Source organism: Punctularia strigosozonata (assembly GCF_000264995.1).
Source record: "Punctularia strigosozonata HHB-11173 SS5 unplaced genomic scaffold PUNSTscaffold_6, whole genome shotgun sequence".
Classification (NCBI taxonomy): Eukaryota; Fungi; Basidiomycota; class Agaricomycetes; order Corticiales; family Punctulariaceae; genus Punctularia; species Punctularia strigosozonata.
Genome location: NW_006767438.1, coordinates 178,556 through 193,829, shown reverse-complemented (window position 1 = coordinate 193,829; position 15,274 = coordinate 178,556). Strand labels below are relative to the sequence as shown.

The 15,274-nt window shown below is 56.9% G+C and overlaps 7 protein-coding genes across 7 annotated transcripts; 3 read left to right on the top strand and 4 right to left on the bottom strand.

The window, feature by feature from the left end:
- Positions 1-1,190: 1,190 nt before the first annotated feature.
- PUNSTDRAFT_133949 (uncharacterized protein) lies at positions 1,191-1,790 on the bottom strand (the record flags this gene model as incomplete). Its single annotated transcript, XM_007383403.1, has 3 exons — positions 1,191-1,240; positions 1,317-1,562; positions 1,622-1,790. The coding sequence occupies 3 exons, from the start codon at positions 1,788-1,790 to the stop codon at positions 1,191-1,193; spliced, it is 465 nt and encodes a 154-aa protein (XP_007383465.1).
- A 1,253-nt stretch (positions 1,791-3,043) lies between these two features.
- Positions 3,044-3,419, bottom strand: PUNSTDRAFT_133948 (uncharacterized protein; the record flags this gene model as incomplete). The annotated part of the gene is made up of 2 exons (XM_007383402.1): positions 3,044-3,086; positions 3,154-3,419. 2 exons carry the CDS (start codon positions 3,417-3,419, stop codon positions 3,044-3,046), a joined length of 309 nt encoding a protein of 102 aa, XP_007383464.1.
- A 1,002-nt stretch (positions 3,420-4,421) lies between these two features.
- PUNSTDRAFT_133947 (uncharacterized protein) lies at positions 4,422-4,772 on the top strand (the record flags this gene model as incomplete). Its single annotated transcript, XM_007383401.1, has 1 exon — positions 4,422-4,772. The coding sequence occupies one exon, from the start codon at positions 4,422-4,424 to the stop codon at positions 4,770-4,772; it is 351 nt and encodes a 116-aa protein (XP_007383463.1).
- An 826-nt stretch (positions 4,773-5,598) lies between these two features.
- PUNSTDRAFT_44321 (uncharacterized protein) lies at positions 5,599-6,990 on the bottom strand (the record flags this gene model as incomplete). Its single annotated transcript, XM_007383400.1, has 1 exon — positions 5,599-6,990. The coding sequence occupies one exon, from the start codon at positions 6,988-6,990 to the stop codon at positions 5,599-5,601; it is 1,392 nt and encodes a 463-aa protein (XP_007383462.1).
- A 33-nt stretch (positions 6,991-7,023) lies between these two features.
- PUNSTDRAFT_133945 (uncharacterized protein) lies at positions 7,024-8,842 on the top strand (the record flags this gene model as incomplete). The annotated part of the gene is made up of 2 exons (XM_007383399.1): positions 7,024-8,673; positions 8,738-8,842. The coding sequence occupies 2 exons, from the start codon at positions 7,024-7,026 to the stop codon at positions 8,840-8,842; spliced, it is 1,755 nt and encodes a 584-aa protein (XP_007383461.1).
- A 1,549-nt stretch (positions 8,843-10,391) lies between these two features.
- PUNSTDRAFT_17680 (uncharacterized protein) lies at positions 10,392-10,901 on the top strand (the record flags this gene model as incomplete). The annotated part of the gene is made up of 1 exon (XM_007383398.1): positions 10,392-10,901. A coding segment is annotated over one exon (510 nt), but the record flags the coding sequence as incomplete, so codon positions are not given.
- A 2,653-nt stretch (positions 10,902-13,554) lies between these two features.
- On the bottom strand, positions 13,555-15,250 carry PUNSTDRAFT_143489 (uncharacterized protein; the record flags this gene model as incomplete). Its single annotated transcript, XM_007383397.1, has 3 exons — positions 13,555-14,884; positions 14,936-15,160; positions 15,212-15,250. The coding sequence occupies 3 exons, from the start codon at positions 15,248-15,250 to the stop codon at positions 13,787-13,789; spliced, it is 1,362 nt and encodes a 453-aa protein (XP_007383459.1). The 3' UTR covers positions 13,555-13,786.
- Positions 15,251-15,274: the final 24 nt, after the last annotated feature.

Genomic DNA, 15,274 nt, shown 5'->3' with positions numbered 1-15,274 from the left:
CCCCCCCCCCCCCCCCGGAAATGCCCCGTATTATCCCGCGTTAGACGCCTCCCCGGGCCCCCATCCCCAATGTCTCCTTGGGCTCTCCGCCCTTTGCTATCTCCTCCGACCTGAACGGCCCGCCCGTCTATCTGTGTCGAATGCAACGTCTTCCGGACCAAATTTAGGGATAGCCTAGAACGGGCCGGAAAGACCAGGGCCAGTGCCCAGAGTAGCAGGATGGAAATGTCCTACTTCCTTGTCTGTCAACCAAGAGAGTTGATGTTGAAAGCAAGCGGGTTCTCTTGACGTCGCGACATCGATAAGTGAGAAGCCGACTTGTGTTATGTCCGCACTATATCCCCGATAGTAGGTCGTCCTCGCTCAACTGCATGGTCCCGGTCTTGCGCGTACTCACGAAATTGTTCTATTGCCTTAGTGGCTCGCATACCGAGCTTGAGCGCCAACCTAGGCTATCGATCGCGACTGATCACGAACAGAACGAGGAATGCTTCTGCATTCTACTGGTGTTCTCCGTGTATGTGACAGGTGTATTCAAAGAGCGGGCACGCGGGCACGAACCTCGGTTCTTGCTGAGCGCAACATAACACGACTAGATGGTCACTTCCAGCGGATGCGGTCGACGCAGATGTGTAGTGCCTACCCAGTGCTCTGTGTTGGGCCGAGAGGGAAGCACGGGAATTGCTTGCTTCAACCTAGCTGCTTCTCACATTCCCATAATGCGCAAGCTCGGTGAACATCGAGTATGGGTCCCGGGAATCTGGGGTGCGGTCTTCCTTTGGCGTGGCGACCGCAGCGTGCTGAGCTTGGTAAGACCAGCTGGCAAGACAAGGCAGTGATATCTTCTCCTTGTTGTTGGCGAGGCCTGCGTCAGCGTCGACATTTGGGACGGACTAGTACTTGAACTTTGTTCACGGATTGCGACCGTCGCCAGGACATGTGGTTATCTCGTCCAGGCTCCGCATCGCTCCAGCTCGTCTCAACGTTCGCAGGGCTGGAGAATGACTGAAGATGAATCCCTTTAGCTAGGCTACATAACACGCTGCCGTGCAACTCACAAGCGAACACTTCTACTCATGTCGTCGCGTCAGCTAGAAACTGAGACAGCACGATCATCCCACCATCGTCAAATTATTCATTTGGAGCTACTGATGTTACTACTTCCTCCCTGATAACGGCGTGTGGACCGTCTACGTGCTCGCTCGGGGGAAGCGATGCTCCGCTAGCGACTTTTCCCAGGCTATAGTCGCAATATGCAAGGACCGTCAGCCAGGTTCGTCTAGAATCGGTGCAAAGCCAAGTGATGAACTACTCACGCTTGGCGAAGTCGGTGTAGAGCTCCACGGCCGGTGGGAGGTCGTTTCCGAACAGAGAGAGCTTGAGATACGCCCCATCCGGTTCGGAATCGGGAAGCGACAAGATGCTGGAGCCGCAATTTCCGCAGAACTGCCGATACATTGGCTTGCCGGAATCAGTCCCGTGTTGAGCGTAGGTTCGGAGGACGCAGGAGGGGTCGGAGATTGTAAAGTCGGAACGCGAGACAGGGAGCAGGTAAGCAAACACTTCGATCAACATCGAGTCAGATCGTAGGACGGCTTGCAGTGAGAAGGTCAGGACTCACATGAACCGGTGGTCTTTTGACAATTCAAGCAGTGACAGGCTACGCCAGCATGTTTCCCCTCCACAAATCCCTCTTTGAGTGTGACAGTGATGGAACCGCAGTTGCACGATCCTTGGATATCGTCGGTTTTAGTGGACATGATCACGCTCGTCACTTGCCCTGAGGACATGTTTGTTCGATAATTCATTCGGACCTTTATATAATAGTGTCTCTGAGTCAGGAGTTGCAGCTGGCGACGTAGACTCGAATATGCCAAATGGAACAAAGCCTTGCTTTCATCACATGTACAAGACGGGATCAGGCCAGGGCCGGATGGATGACGAAAGGGGATTGTGTGCTGCATCCAGTGATAAGTAGTCAGCATGTGTCCCTGCCACGTAAGAGATCAAGACAAGAGGCCTGTTGCGATCTCCAGATGCCAACAGACACGCGAGCGCCTCAGTAAAGATATTGATGGCGAATTTGTTTCGTCCGATGTAGCTGGAACACGTGTCGCGGGGCAAGCTGAGGGTGTTACTCGGAGTGGAAGTTGCTATAACCAGGTAAGTGCCATGACTTGCAGGTGTAGGTATCCTCTCCGATCTTCCAGCCGTGACGACGAGCGAACAATATAATGACAATATTCCGGTCCAGCTATGAGATGGAAGATGGAAGTGCGTGCAGCGTCGGTGAGCAGCTCGCTGATCATAAACACGTGACGCCTATGGTGCACCGATGGCGACTCAAACTGACTTCCTCCCTCAGAGTCAAGATTTTATATCGTCGCTTTCTTGTGGTGGGTCACGATTGCGCGAGCTCTACTTGATTTCGCATGCATGTAGATAGTGTGGCTGCTCTAGTGTCCTCTGAATGGCGGAAGTCCTGCCAGTTTCATTTGTTTTGCAACATACGCCTGGCCCCATCGGAGACTACATGTACCCGTTTCCGTGCAATTGTGAAAGATCATCCTGATTTGGCTACTGCTGTCCGGGGTATGAGTAATAGCCGTGATATTGGCCAAAGTGTACGTCTCTGTTATCTCGCCTATAAGGACGGGGTCATCGTTCATCATGCACGACGGAACCGCCGGGCGCGAGCTCGAGTTTTCGTACTTCGGACCACAGAACGCCAGGTAGTCGGGATAGCAGAGAGGGCGCTGGTAACAATGCCGTCCGTCCTACTCGCTGTGAGTTCATACATCTGGCTGACTTGTCGCGTGCTACAGGAGACGAGAGCGTGTGCTGTCCGATGTTTGCGAGAAGCCAGACTGAGGGCTCGAGCGTGGTCCTGGCTCCGTCTTATCAGGCACGAACGCAATAAAGCACAGTCAAAATGACAGAATATCCATCGCGTCGAACCGTGGCCAGCTCATCAAGTGCCAAGGGGGTCGAGGTCGGCATTGCGTCATGCGAGCGTTGAGTTCCATCGCATAGGCGAGATATGTCAGGCAACCGCGTGCGCGCCACCACCTGATGATGCCGCCGGCCTGAGAAACGGTCGTTTCAATATGTGCACGAAGCGGGAGACTCTGAGCGGAACTGAATTGAACGAACGGGACGGTCGCCAACACGACGGTCAGAAATCGGGGTTTTGGGTTATTCGCGGGCGTGCGGGCGTTCCTGGCGCCAGGGCTCGAGAGGCCGGGACCGTCTCCATGCGCTTGCGTTGCTGCGTCTTTCTCGTCGCCATTCATGTCGAAGCTCGAGCGCCCGCCGTCGAGTGGGGACCGAGGTGGGTCCTGAAGGATTTCCCCCCCAGTTACGGCAAGGTATGCGTCGCCCTCCACAGCTGTGGGATATGCTCTGTTGGAGACGGACATGAGGCTTGGAGTACAGTTTTCCTTTTCGCAGCGGCGAGATGTATAACTGTAATACCCACCGTGGTTTATGTTAGAGTGCATCCTCGGACCTCCGCATTACGCCAAAGTTGCACAAGATGAAGAAGCAAGGCCGTCAAACAAGTCCAAGTCGGGACGAAAGGCGGACGAGCGCGCGAACGAAGGACGGGAGATTGGCCAGGAAAGGCAAGGAAAGGCAGGCGGCCGGGGCCGGCGATCAGGGGACTGTTTGGTCGGCGATCTCGGCTGGCGGGGATGAACAGAGTGGGCGCCTTCTGGCGGACCCCCCGCGACGTTTAGGGTATGGACGCGCATTTAGCCTTTTTCGCTGGTTTTTGTTGATCTGCAGGGCGGTGGGCGAGTGTGGAGTGGACGAAGAGGTTGTCCGGGGCGAGCCTTGGGTCGTTCGGCAGCGCGTCTACCGAGTCGAAAAACCGGAGGATGGTGTATCGGAAGAGCGAATAACCGGAGGGAGCACAACCGTCGGCTGCGAACGCGCCCCCAAAATCCGGATATACATCAGCAGATCTCCTGCGCGCCATGTCCCTGGGCGCCAGAGCGAGCCGTGGTGTCTCGCACCGCTTGCCAGTGCCCACCTCCAGTCCTTACTCCACCGTCTCATCGCCGCCAGTTCGGTGCAGCCAGCTGGTCCTCTACTGCAAACCCTCGCGCCTGTCCTTTCTCTTTTTCTCGCTGCCTCTCCCGCGCGCGTGCGATGCATCCCGTCAGCTAGAGCCTATACGCCCAGCTTTCGACAAATCCGTGCATGACCCTCTTCTGGTGAGCGCTAGCGCTGTCACCACCGTCCGCACTACTTACACGACGTAAATCAAGTTCCGAGTTATCGGCCTGCTGCGACTCTCTTGATTGACAGCGCCTCGCCCTGTGGAACGCTTTACCCTGCGCACGCGGCCTCTCGTATACGGCCCCGCCTTTGGTGACCTCCCCTCGCTCGCGCACCACCGCCGAGCATACGGACCAAAGATGGCGACGACGACGGCGGCGGACGAATATACCGACCAACTACAAGAACGACAGCAGCAACATACGAAGCTCTCCTCCTCGACGCCAACGGATCTTCCCCCGGACGGGAGCCCACCACCGTCTTTCGACACTCACGGTCCTTCATCGTCAAGCTCTTCCTCATCGGACTCTACCTCTACCTCCACCTCCACACGTACTCCTGCTTCTGCCCCTAACTCCGTATGGGGGGCCGAGAGTCGACCACGACCCCGATGGCCGAGCCTTAACACAGACGTGCAGATTTGGGATATGCAATGCCCCGCCGAAGTCAGCCCGAGACGACGAGCTGGCAAGCGTCTTCCCTCCTCGTGAGTTGCCCCCCCACATTTCTTGCCCTGGTTTCACCGTCACCGTTCGTTCTTGGTTGTTTCTCTTCCTGTTTGTCATTCCGTCTCCGCGCGAGGCCGCCGGCGCTTGCCATGGTCGACGCACCCGCCGCACTATCGCCCTTCATTCTACTGCCGTCGACGGTGACACGATATCCATTCTCGTGTTGCCAACTTGCTTCCATCTCCGTATGGGTGCGAGACTGCCGCACCTAGCGTGATCGGCTGGGCTCGCTTCGGTCCATATCAAACGCCCGGCTTCTTCTGTCTTTCGTGTTTGGACTTCTTGTGGCCTTCTTGTCGTGTCGTCATCCGTGTGTAGCAAGCGACGCCTGCACGCCCATATCAGTGCGTCGCTTGCGGTCGCGCCTCCTTCTGATCGCGCGTCATATCTTTCCGAAGCGCGCCGCTGCCGTTGACGACATAATGAAACGGGAGCAGCGGGAAGGGCGAGATAGCCAACCCCCGATTCGTATTGTTCCCACGTTTGTTACACTTGTCATCCTCGCGATCACCTTTTCCGGTCGTGAGGCTATGGCTGGCTACGGGGATCCATTTGACCGATGCCGACGCCTTTATTCCGTGTCGGCATCGGAGGGCGTTTATTCATGCAAGTCCCACTTGACATCGCGTTGTCTCCTGTTTCGAGCATCCAACAGCGACCTATTCTGCTTTTCCTTTTTCTTCTTCTTCGCCCCTATCATCCTTCGTCTGTCTCTTATACCGCGCCGTTCCCTTGTTTTCGTGTCCTGTACACTGACTCGCCCGTTCTTCTAATGCATGCGCAGGAATCGGCGGCAGTCTCAGCACTCTCACTTGCGAATGGGATCCAGCTTGTTAGGGCAGCATCGCCGGTTGTCGGCCAACCTGGCACAGGCCATGGTCCTCCTTGGCGCGAGCATCGCGTCTCCAGCTGCGAGCGCGTCACCCGTGCACTGGGCACTCGAAAAGCATGGGCGAGACGAAGACGGAGGAGCGGAGCAGTTGATGCGCAGGCAAGGAGACGCCAGAGCGAGCACGGATAGCGGTCCTTTTGCGCCGGCATCGGTAACTGGGTCGGGTTTGGCGTCTTCTACCGAATCTTCGGCACCAGCTTCGTCGTCGGACAATGCAACGACTGCGCCTGCATCCGCGATACCGGCGTCCGCCCCCGCCTCCCGCACCGAAGATCTCTCGCTCACATCGGTACTGTCCTCCACTCCTTCTCCGAGTGCGACATCAAGCTCATCTGTCGCAACGTCATCGTCCTCTCCCCCCGCCTCCTCCGTGCCCACGCTTTCCCTCGCTCCTACCACCTCCGCGGTTCCGACGTTATCGCTACCCACCTCATTCCCGTTCACGTCTGACCCGCTGTCGAAATCTCTCTCGCTTTCGCTATCCATCTCGGTCTCTATCGGACTCCCGGGGCCCTCATCTTCTGCGTCTGCGTCTCGCACCGATACCTCTTCCACGACGACCACAAACACGACTCCGTCATCTTCTCCCTCTTCCGTCTCGCCCCCGCCTACGACCACCACGTCTGCATCTGTATCAACAACATCTTCCTCACCTGGATCCTCCTCGACGCCGACCACATCCGCGTCCTCATCATCTTCGACGTCCCAGAGTACCTCGACCGTCTCCTCAACATCTTCATCCACCGCATCCGACACGACATCATCAACCACTACATTATCTACTACCTCTGGGACATCATCTACTACGCTATCTACTACCTCATCTTCGTCCGTGGGCACGATTTCGTCCACTACAGTCTCTACATCTACAGACACCACATCTTCGACTTCAAATACATCATCTTCTTCCTCTACGAGTGTCACGACTTCTTCCTCTGCTTCTTCATCGCTGTCCTCCACTTCGTCACCGCCTGTATCATCCTCTTCTGTCAGCTTGCCTCCCTCCGCCACCTCAACTTCCACCGCGCCTACGGACATCACTTCCTTGAGCAGTAGCTCGCCCGTCCTCGCCCCAAGCGCCTCTTCTTCCTTGATCACACGGACCACCACTTCGCCAAGCTCCACGATCAAGAACAACCACCCGCCCTCATCGTCCTCGATCGTCACTCGCACGTCGATCAAGTTCTCCACCTCGACGTTTCTCACCACCATCGTCACCACCTCCACCGAGCCTAATGGCAACCCGACGACGGTGACCAGCGTCATGACCTCCGGAACGCTGGTTCCCAACAGCGGCACCGGCAACATCAACCATGAGCACGTCTTTTGCCACTTCCGTTCATGCACCATTTACTCATTTCTTGTTCCCGGTGCAGTTTTGCCCACAATCCGGGTGCCATCGCTGGCGTGGTCGTCGGCGCCGTCGTCGCCCTCGCGGCCGCCGCAATCTGGGTCTTCCTCGCTTGGCGGCGACATAACACTCGCAAGCTCGAGGGTGCCGCCATCGGCCCTCCTTCGCGCTCGCGTATGCGCCCCCCTTTGCAAGACGGGGACGAGGACGACGAGGACGACGGACTGGGCGGCCCCGTCATGGCCGAGCGCATGCGCGGCGGCGCGGGCAGCGGCCCCGTCGCATTGCCTTTCTCGCATGTGGATCCGCGCGCTCCGAGCGGATACGGCGCGCTCATGCTGCCGGCTGCGGCGAAGAGCAGCCCTGGTGAATCCGACTTCCTGATGGTGGACGAGATGGACGCGCACAGCAGCTCGGAGGACGTGTCCGGCAGCCAGTCGCACTCGGCCGGTCATTCGAACGCTAGATACGGCGCGTCCAGCAGCGAGAGTAGCGGTGGCCCATCGGCACCTCGACGGTCGATTCCGACAGGCTCAGCGATCGGGTTTGGACAGGCAGCGGAGGAGATGAATACCGTAGGCGTGGCGATTTCCGAGCCGCCGAGGGCGATTTCGATGTCGGGTTCGTTGCGGGCGCGCGACTCGAGCGGCCTCGATCCTGGCGCGTGGCTAGGCGGACATGTCATCGCGCCCGTGCCTCGGTCACCGACGGCCGTCTCGTCAGGGGACGGGCACGCTCAGTCCTCGCAGGGGCACAGTGGTTCGTCGACCGAGGCGATCGGTTTTCCGTTGCCGCACCCGAGCGACGGTTCGGGCGAGGCGGACGCATCACCGACGTTGTTCCATCATTCGAGCTCGGCTCAGGGGCACTCCTCGTCCTCTGGGCACGGGCATGACAAGCGCTCGTTGGCCTCTGGCGAGGGTCGCGGGTCTTCCGAAGGCCATCGCACCTCAGGCTGGTTCGAGGCGGGCTCTCCTAACCCGCCCAGCAGTTATCCTGCCAAAGCACCCCGAACAAGCACGGGCGGAAGCGAGCTCGGCCGGAGCCCTAGTCAGAAGTCGTTCTTTACCAGATCCCTCCGGTGGAAGAGAGCCTCGCTCTCGCAGCCTGCTTCCGCGATGGACTCTCAGGTGGACATCACCGAGGGGCCGCGTTCGCCGCCCGGCGGGAGCGCTTCGACCCCGAACGTGCCCGCCTTCTTCTCCGCGTTCAATCGGAGGCGATCCGGTAGCAACGCTCCGGCGACGTGGTCTTCGGCGTCGTCTCCGCCGCAGTCGCCACGCCAAACGCTCTTCTCCGGTCCGCCTCCGCCCCCCGCGACGATGCGGCGCCTGAATAACCCCGGCCCGATGCTGCATTTCGCCGGCGCGTCGCACCAGCACGGCCGACCGTCGATTGCGTCGCTGGCGGGCGAGGTCGGCGAGATCGAGGTGGAGCCACATGTGCCGAGGCAATGGCCCGGGCTCTCCCCGGGGCTGACGCTCCCGCCGCTGCCGTCGCCCGCGATCACGGAGGGCTCGGGTGACGTGCGCGAAGGTTTGTTGGATCCGAACATCCGCGGTGGACATTATGGGGGTATGGTCAGCCCATCGGCGGTGAGCTTGGCGGATCATCGGGATTACACCCGGCCTATCGGAGCGGTGAGTGTTTGGATTCTCTCCTTTGCGGTTCCGGCGCTCATTCATATGCGTCGGTTATCGTTAGCTCGTGAACAACCGGATGTATAGCACGACGACCGTGGCGACTCGTCGGACATTTGACACTCAGGACTCTGTGGACACTGCGACCATACAGGACACGGACACATAAACCCTTTTCGACGAGGTTAACTACCGCATCCCTCCCCTAAAATAGCCTTGTTCCGTCGTAGGCGCACGGTACCGTAGTTATGACGGACTTCCCTCTTGGCCTGGCCTGGATGACTCTCGCTCTTTATCTCCAGCTTTCGCAACCGCGATCTCACCAGACACGCACAAATGCTCTTGATATCCCCCACGAACGTAGATTAATACCACTTTTGTAACCCGTAGTCCAAACACGAAGAAATGCGGCTCCCATGTTAATGTACTCTTTGCTTCTCTTCCCATTCAAATTTGGACCGGACGCCTGCCCTCCATCAGAAGAACGCATCCTTGAATCCGGCGGACGTATAAGACGTGTTCGTTGCCAAAACGTCTCTTGCGTGAGTGCTGACTAAACGAGCGCATACTTAGCTGCACCACGACGGTGCTCACAGTCACCGCAAATGGACTAGGCCAGTACTCTTGCTCCGCGACCCCAATACATAGATGTAGCCAATAGCAACCATGATAAAGCGCATTGTACTGTATGTACATCAAATCGTCCTTGCATTCAACCATAAATCGTGGGAATTGCTCGCATGTCGAGACGGACGTCGACGCTGTAGATGGTCTGCTTTGAACCGCATCGCTCGCATTTCATCTTGACCGATTCTCAGTTCACCGACCTTGCCCCCTGTCCGACCGCCCGACATGGTTCACTGGGGAGATCGATGACGTGCCAACTCGCTCAGTGCATTGACAAGGACTAGTAACTACCCGATGTGGACGGCATGTGCAGGTCACACGGCGTACATGTACACGCCGGGCGCGAAATGGCGCTCGATAGCTTTCGAATAGGATAAACGCCTTGGGACCTGCCCTCACGATGGCCGCTCCCGCAGGGCCATCTCGTCAGCCCCAGTCCAGTAGGGCCAGAAACACAGTCTTCGGCCGCGAGGAACAAGACCTCCTCGCACTCATCGAACAACTCAATCTCGAAGACGTTGTCGACGACACCCATCACCCGCAGACCGATACAGACTTGGCGCTGGCGCTCCTCGCTGAAGATGCTCGACAACTCGAGCAGTTCAACGCGGATCGCCAGATGGCCTTGCAACTAGCCGGAGGAAACGGCGGGCTAGCGCTAGACACCGTCGGTACGCCTGAGTCGTTCTCCTCCGTTATCCTCTTTAACAATTCTCAAGTCGTCGATGGCCATCGATCTTTGGAGACGCCTGCAACCCCGAGTTCAAGGTGAAGTTGATTCGCTATCTTTCGCGTCACGTTCCAGTCTGATATCACACTGGTTCGATCAGGGCCCCCACCGGCGCTAGCAACATGAAGCCTCAAGGTAGCTCATGGTTCTCCGCCGTCGGATCGTGGTTCTCGCGGCTGTTGGAGCCATCCGAGGAGGCAGAGGGTGCCGCAAAGGTCCCGGAAAAACAAAAAACCACGAGCAACCGGTATGCTTATCACCTTCCAAGAGGACCGGAGATATCTGACGTCAAGACAGGCTTACGGGACACAACTGTGTCGTATGCCAAGATCCTATCCGTGGGGTGGAAGTCCGTGCGCCGTGCGGTCACTTCTACGACAAGGATTGCGTTCTGGATCTCTTCCAGGCCGCAACCCGCGACGAATCCTTGTTCCCACCTCGCTGCTGCCGACAGCACATATCCTTCGACGCGGTCCGCCCGCATATGGAGAGCGCGCAAGTGAATGCTTTCTTGGAGAAGCGCAAGGAGTTCAGCACCATGAAGAGGGTGTACTGTGCCGCACCCGCTTGCAGCACGTTCCTCGGGGCTCAGAAATCTCAGGGTACCATCTACGAGTGTAACTCCTCGACATGCAAGACCCGCACGTGCTCTTTCTGCAAAGCGAAGGTGGACGAACTTGCCCACATCTGCAAGAAGAACGACAGCGAGGCAGAAGTCCTCAGCGTCGGACAAAGGGAGGGCTGGACTCGCTGCCCTGGCTGCGAACAGATGATCGAACTCATTATCGGATGCTACCACATGACATGCCGATGCAAAACCGAGTTTTGCTACTTGTGCAGGGCAAGGTGGAAGACTTGTTCTTGCCCGCAATGGGATGAACGTCGGCTGGTGGCAGCTGCCGAAGCCCGCGTGGACCGTCAATACGGCTTTGCCCCAGCTCCAGCTCCTCGAGTTCCTGCGCCTGTTATTGACCCCACCCCTGTACGCCCCGCATATGTCCCTCCCGTTCGTCAATATGGCTTCGCTCCTGCTCCCGCTCCTGCTCCCGCTCCAGAGCGAGCAGCTCCTGCTAATCCCATCCCTGCACGCTCAGCGCCCGCCCCTGCGGTTCGCTCCTGGAACCAACCCTCTCGACAGCAGACGCCGGACGAGCCCGCCACTACGATGGCTATGTTACTTGCCCCACGACCCGGGGTGCACTCACATCTGGCGGCAGCGGTGTCCCGAGCTTCTCCAAGCAGTGGACCAACCGCCACAAGATCCACAAGCGCGGCAGCGTTCCGCGAGGGTTTCGAGTCCCATGGGTCCCGCACAGTGCATACCGGAAAGGGAAAGGAGCGCGCCAGGAATGAGCATGAATTCCCTCAGAAGGAATCTCCTTACGACCATCGAGCAAGACTTGTGCGACAGGCTATCGAAGATCTGCGAGTCAACCACGATTGCGAACACCCCAGCTGGAGTCATCGACACGGAGGAGGCAAGTGTCAACACTGCTACCACCATCTTCCCATGTATCTCTTCGTGAGTATAAACTGGTCTTCAAAGGATTACAAGGTATTGACATTCTTTCAGAAATGCCGAGGCTGCGAAATCCTTGTTTGCAACCGCTGTAGGCGTAATCGAATTTAGAATTGCCCGGTCGTACACTTGCAGATAGACTGTGAGGCAGGTATCATGTAGCTCGTCCCCGGCCTAGGCATCATCGCCGACATCGATAGTTACTCGTGTGACTACGCCCGATGTTTCTAGCGCTTTGTAGTACAGCCGTACTTCGTCGATAGCGTCTCGCAGAACTCTGTCGTACATATGAGGTGGCGAGAGCAAAATGAAGGTGAATTGGCGAAGTGAACGAATACCCTTCAGCGTTTCTATTGGGAATGTGTCGCGAATATACCTAAAGAAGCGAGCACTGATCATGGATGAGTTATAAACAGAATCCGGACAGCGATAGGTGATTGTGAGACCCTTGAATCCCGGAGAGGGTATACTAGAAAGAAGCCGAGGGAGCCAGGAGCAGTCGTATCCACTGAGTAATGTTCCGATCGGCGAATTGTAGGAAAGTTGCTTCATATTACTCAGACCTTCGACGAGTCTGCAAAGATGATCTGGCGGAGCATGTCGGTCAACGTATCGATTGTGGCCAAGAGGGCTATACTCCTCACCCGAAGTCGCCAAATGCATTCCCTGGTCAATTTGCAAGTGGTCCAAACCCTCCGCTAATGCAGCGAGGACCTCAGGACCTGAATCGCGGACACCGTCTCCATCGACGGTTAGCATCTTGATATTCCCGAGGGACCGATTATGTAAAAGCCATAGCAGAATTTCAGGCGCTGCACATTTGTGTAGTGCCAAACTTGTCAGCTGCAGGGGAGCCCCGTCATCCCTCGTCGCGTCGTGATAGAAAGCCCAATGGATCGAACGAAGCTCGAGGGTAGAGAGGCAGGGGAATGGCCGGAGCGTGTCTGCGAATCTTTTCAAAGACGAGAAGTAGATAGACTCGTATATAAGCTTAGTGACGGATTTGAATCTGAAAAGGGAAGAAGCGAATGGCCAAGGGCTAGGAGGTAATCCTAGACGATCCCACAGATAAAGGCAGTCGACGGCATGAAGGACCGGTGCCAATTTGGCGATGGCATCTTCCAGCCAGGGTTCCTGAGACGAAAGTCAGTATACGGATGCCTCTCTATATTAATGGAAGTGCTTCTGTTACCACAAGTTCCAGGGAGATATCAATTTCTAGCTTCCGGACAGCGCAAGCGAGGTCTGGGCGAATATGCACCACCTCGTAGAATCGCGCGCATTTGCTTGAGTTGTTCAGATATATTTCGCCAAAGAGATGGCGCTGGCTCGCCTGCCTCCATGAGGATGAGACAAGAGCTATAGAGCGCAAGGACCTTGTGTCGTTCCTGCAGAGACGCGTTGTACACTGTTGTGCATCGAATCATTCAGAAAGTAGTGCATTTCTCACCTCAAGAATTCCACAATGATGTCGGTCAGCTCCTGTGGTAGCCTGATATACGAGCTCATCTAGGGATGTTGATGAAGTTGCTGTCGCGTAAAAGGTTGCACCACTGAACGACGTCACGTCGACGTTACGAACAGGTGTTAAGAACGCAGCCCGCAGCACTGAATGCGGGTTACATACGGGATGTATTAGGCTGCACAACCCGGCAAAGAGGTATCAGTTTCACTCCACGATGCGGCAACTGTTGGAACCAGGGCTTGTCCTGGTTCGGATTCCAGTCTTGAACAACCGGATCACGATAACTCAAATCCTCGCCTGACACTAGCCCGAAGTCGTATCTTCGTAACACGCACTCTGCCACAGCAGCTTTACGCGCGCCTGGTGAAGATCAACGCCGGTGGCTGTTGTACCATAATTCAGCCACCGCACTACCGAGTGTGCTGCGTAGAAGTGCGCAAACTGAGACCGATGGTTATTTGTATGTCGCGTATAGACACGGCGGCAGGGGATCCACGTTACAGTGATGTATCTTCATTATGATGAGTAGTACAGAGGGATGCGGACGATAGCCATTAGTATCAAAACAACAAAAACGTGCTAAAGAGGATGAGAACAGAAACGGAGGATACGATGGAGTTACGCGTGCGGATGGAGGGAACACTGTCGCGGGGAACGAAAGACAGGGAACGTGTCGGGGCGGGACGAAACTCGGGAAAGGAAGAACGCAAACTTGAAAACGGATGCGAAAAACAGATTCGTATGCCTAAACGCTCATAGGCGGGGAAGGCAATCAGTCGCGGATGTTGCTCTCGACGGACTGAACCTTAGAGTTGTCCACGCCGACACCAAGGCCAAGGCCATCGATATGGGTCCCGTCGCTGATGGTAACCGATGCCTTGCCAAAGCCGACACTACCGGGAACGAACATCGGGCTAGCCGGGCTCAGGGTAGATGTGGAAGTGGCGGGCGATGAAGCTGCAAAGGTGAGCGCTGGGCTGACAAGAGGCGAATCCTCGTGCATGACGTGAGTAGGAGCAGAGGGCGCATTGGTGATCTTCTGAGGGTTCGAGGCTGCGTTAGTTGCATTGTCGTGCGAGTCGATGATAGCACCGGGCTTCGTGTCAACGGTCGCGCTCGCTTTACGGTGGTGGGCATTCTTGGAGATAGACGCGCTCCTGTTGCGATGGTGACTAGGCAAAGTGGTCGACCGAGCGTGGACGGCGGACTCGATGGAGGGAAGGCTAGTGCCCGTGGACGCGAGACGGCTATGGTTAGACCGGTTGATGTTTTCGGTGCGAGTAAAGTCCCGAGCAGAGGCATGGAACGCAGCTTCGGTCATAGGCAGCCTGTCAGTGGGCGAGAAGGTCTCCGCGCGGGCGCGAAGTGGTCTACTGGCCGCGAGCTGTTTCTGAAGCCGAGCTTGCTCCAATGCAAGAGCCTGTTGTTTAGCCTGGAGAGCCAAGGCTTCCTGCTGGTCCCTAATAAGCTGTTGCTGCTGCAACTCCAACGCGTCGCGCTGAGCCTGCAGGATAAGCTGCTGCTCAACAGCCGTGTAACCGTTGTATCGAGCCCGGCTGTTTCCGGGATGAGCTGCGTTGATATCACCCAGGGTCGGTCCGTGCAATGTCGACAGTAGGGCTGCCATGTGGTTGTCCACTTCCGGCAGGATCGGAGACGATTGCTGGTACGACGCCACCACAGGGTGGGCAGGGAGAGAGCTAGATGGCGGCAGAACCAGCGCAGGGTCAAGGCCAGGACGCGGAGAAAGCTGCGGCAAAGAAGGGCTACGAATTTGTGCGCCGCCGTGCAGGTTAAGCAATGCTGCCTGTGCCATGGTGAGCTTCGCGGGGGATGGAGCATCTGTTTCGCGCGGCACTCGCTCGTTACGCTGCAAACAGGAATCGTCAGAATGCGCCAAAAGGTAGGAAATCGAGCGTACACGAAGCTCCCGCTGCTCGTTGCTGTCAGCAAACCGGACCGAGATCCGGCTGCCAGTATCATTCCACCCTCTGACCATCCGGCCGTGAAGGCGCTCGATGATCTCCTCACATGCTGCACGGGTCTCCAGACGAACGAACGCGATGACGCGTGGCGGGTTCGACAGCTTGGTCTGGAAGAAGCGGCTGGATTTGATCTTATACGGGGTCACGAGTGCTTCGAGGGTCTTTATACCAATGTTGGTCAGCGGCTACATCCGTAGGACTATCAAACTTACAGATTCGTCGATACTCAGAGGAAGACTGGAGAAGTACATAAGGATTGCAGTCCAACGGCGATG